The sequence below is a fragment of the Haemaphysalis longicornis genome, unplaced genomic scaffold (assembly GCF_048455015.1).
Source record: "Haemaphysalis longicornis isolate Haplotype H1 unplaced genomic scaffold, Haemaphysalis longicornis Haplotype H1 scaffold_6, whole genome shotgun sequence".
NCBI classification, from domain to species: domain Eukaryota; kingdom Metazoa; phylum Arthropoda; class Arachnida; order Ixodida; family Ixodidae; genus Haemaphysalis; species Haemaphysalis longicornis.
This window is the reverse complement of record NW_027526407.1, coordinates 145366307-145369631: the sequence shown is the minus strand read 5'-3', so window position 1 is coordinate 145369631 and position 3325 is coordinate 145366307. Positions and strand designations below refer to the sequence as shown.

Here is a 3325-nt window from a genome sequence, read left to right as displayed (position 1 = left end):
GGTCTTCCTCAGCTTTAGGGAAGGGGACGTCAGTCATGATGAACCCTAGCGTTCAGCGGTGGGCTGGAGGGCCGTTGCTTCCTGTCTTCTTCTTCTTCGAAAGCTGGCAGCGAGGGCAACATAAGGGCTGCTTTCGCCGAGGGTGTCTAGTCAAAAGGATTATCAGGATTAGCTAACTTTCCCCTTTAAAGAGCCTCAGATAGATCTTGGGCCGAATTCAATAAATCTCCTGTTGTCACTTTGACAGGACGTGCGAAGGACCTGACAAATGCACGTTTCTCTTTGATCATGATTACTGGGCGCACGGCAGGCCAGTCTGCCGTGAGGTTTACGTGCCACATGTGTTGTTGTTGGTCGGTTCGTATCAGTATTTTCATTTGAAAGTCGATGAAAATAAGCACGTTCCCGGTGGTGATTCGCCTCGTCGCGACGTCGGGAGCGCGATGAGCCGGCCGTCGCTTTTCGTCGGTTTGCTACGGCGGAGCAGATCGCTGTTGGACCGAGTTCCCTCGCCGCGCGACGGGACCCTCTATCCGGCCAACAACAGTTAAAGGGACACTGAAGTGATATGTAAACATTGCGGGATTACTTGCGCAAATTGTAGCCCGGAGTCCCCAGGCCATGTTACGACCACTCTGAGCGCGTTTACGCGATTTTATTTAGTAGAAAAATCAATTCGAAAATGCTGTCCTCCTCTCTTTACGCTCGCCCATTTTCTGCAGCGTTTTCGTGTGACGTCGCGAGGAGCCGAGCTCGCAATTGGCTGCGCTACTGCACGGATCCCCGGCCTTCAGACAGAGTCAGTCGGCCCAGCGTTTCATCCGCCGGCCGCCGACGGGTCGTCGCAATTCGTTCGCTCAGTTGAAACGAAGCCAGGACACGTTTGTGAATGGAAGAATGGGTCTTTCTTTACTTGGTTAGTTTGTACACTGTATCTAGCGCCAAGTCAAGGTCGCTTCACACAAGCGCTGCACAAGCGCACATGCGACGCTTCGCTGACTGGTACGCCAGTAGGAAAATATAAGGCCTCTTGAAGGCGGGAGAAGAGTCAGCGAAGTCAATATAGGTACTAAGGAAATAAAATCAACTGATATTTTTACCGTACAGCGTAAAAATAGGGTGCGGGAAGCACTTTTTTGCGCTGGGCGAACAAGCACAGCGGTCAGCAGCACGACTACGCATCTGCGGACGCTTTTCCGTCTACGAAATGCAATTGCTAGACGTGAGCTATTGTGGAAACTCGGGGGACGCTTACTGCACGAGCGCAATACAACAAATAGTCACCTAAGCTAAGCTGCTTGAAATGCCAAAACTAAATAAAAGTGTAAACTTGTTGTACAATATATACCTTATATCACCAAGGTCGGCGGAACCCGTCCCGTGGCCGACATTCTACTTCCGGTCGCCCTAGCGTTCGGACGTGCGAATCATGAGCTCCGGCGGAGCGGTAATGGCGGCTCAGCAGAGCCGCGGAAACAGGCCTAACGATACCTAACGGAAGCGACAGCGAGGATTATCAGGTAATGCTGGGGAACTGCCCACCGGTCGTATTGTCGTGAACACGTTATTTTTGCACGGTGATGTGAAAACAAGACCATTCAAGGTCGAAGACTTCAGGGACGCGCTTGCACGGACTGGTTTGCTCTCCGAGGTTGTCGCCTTGGGAGCCTACCAAATAAACCACGTGTGGGCGATAACATTCAACAGTGCCGAATCGACGAAGTGGATGTTAGCAGTCACCGAGCTACAGGTGAAGGGCCGGCGGTGCGTCATCATTGACCCGCAAGACCAACAGGTACGACTGAAACTGCATTGGCTGCTGCACGGCGTCGCCGACGAAGACATTCGTGCCGCCCTAGCGCCGTACGGCAAAGTGGCCGAAGTGAACCGCGAACGCTGGCGTGTCCAAGGCGTTACAGACAAGGGGTCAACGACGAGGACGGTGTTGCTCAAGCTGAAAAGAGGCATCAAGCTGGACGACTTGCCACATCAGATAAGAGTCGCGGGAGAGCTCGCCCTTGTGGTGGTGCCGGGCCGGCCAATGCAGTGTCTTCGCTGCAATGGACAGGGGCATGTGCGCCGTGAGTGTAAGGTGCCGCGTTGTACCCAGTGCCGGCGATTCGGACACCTCGCCGCGCAGTGCGTGCCCTCGTACGCGTCGGTAACGGGGGGGCGCGCTGACCCCGATGCGTCTGCTGAGCACCTCATGGACGTCGCCGAAGCAGAGGAAGCAGCGCAAGGAACAGGTGGCAGCGAGACCCCGGGAACTACCGCGACGACACCGAGTGAAGCCGACGCTGACGCGGAGGAAGGAGACGCTGAGGACTCACGCGGAACGCTGACCAGCGAGGAGGAGGGCGCGGATAAGAGCGACGAAAGACGCTTGAACGCCGGGGCCTCCGGGGAAGCGTTGGTGCAAGGGGAGGAAACCATGGACGCGGACATGGCTGTGACTGCGGCTGGTTCAGCCAAGCGTCCGCACGTTGAAGAGAAAGACGACGCAGGAGACGCGCACATCGGAGAGCCACCAGTGAAAGCGACTCAAGGGCGACGGCTTTCGCTGAGGCCCAGGGCCACTATCCCACCGGATAGGAACCCTGCGGAAACGCCGCCCGGGCAACGCAGCCCGAGTGACAGTGCAGCAGCGGGAGAGAACGCGTAGCGCGTCCCGTGACGCGAAGGTAGGCGCCATGCTCTCGGCCTCAAATTGAACTGAAATGGCACAGGACCCCGCCCTGAACATAGCTACACTTAACGTCAGGGGATTGGCAAGCAAAGGAAAGCAAAGTCAAGTGCACAGACTGTTAACTGAGCATGACGTTGATGTGTTAGCCGTTCAGGAATCCAAAATTCAGGGGGAGGCAGAGACTGAGAGCATGGTGCGACGGTTCGCGGCGAGATACTATGTGTGCGTTAGTCATGCAGTCGGAACCTCGGCGGGTTGTGTGCTTTTTGTGCGAAAGCTGCCGGGTTTAGTGGTTCAATCTGTTATCACTTGTGCGTCTGGACGGTTAGTTGTGTGCGACCTGTCTTTCTGTAAGGTTGAGTGGCGTATTGTGTGTATTTATGCGCCGAATTTAGTCGACGAGCGAGTAGATTTTTTTTCGAATATAGGCAGGCATTTATCTAATGATAGGATGATAATATTATTAGGGGACTTTAACTGTGTTTTAACCGCACGTGATAAGACAAGCAGCCGGCCTTTTAAGGATGCGAGCACTGAGTTGTTACATCAGCAGATTGTAGAATACGGGATGGAGGATGTTGCTGAATGTATGGAGGGAGCCAGAAGCGTACAATACACCCACTTCCAGGGTACAAGCCA

The 3325-nt window shown here is 54.5% G+C and overlaps 1 protein-coding gene across 1 annotated transcript; it reads left to right on the top strand.

The window, feature by feature from the left end:
* The first annotated feature begins 288 nt into the window (after window positions 1-288).
* LOC144143286 (uncharacterized) lies at window positions 289-2662 on the top strand. Its single transcript, XM_077675060.1, has 2 exons — window positions 289-310; window positions 1521-2662. The coding sequence occupies exons 1-2, from the start codon at window positions 289-291 to the stop codon at window positions 2660-2662; spliced, it is 1164 nt and encodes a 387-aa protein (XP_077531186.1).
* The last annotated feature ends 663 nt before the right edge of the window (window positions 2663-3325 follow it).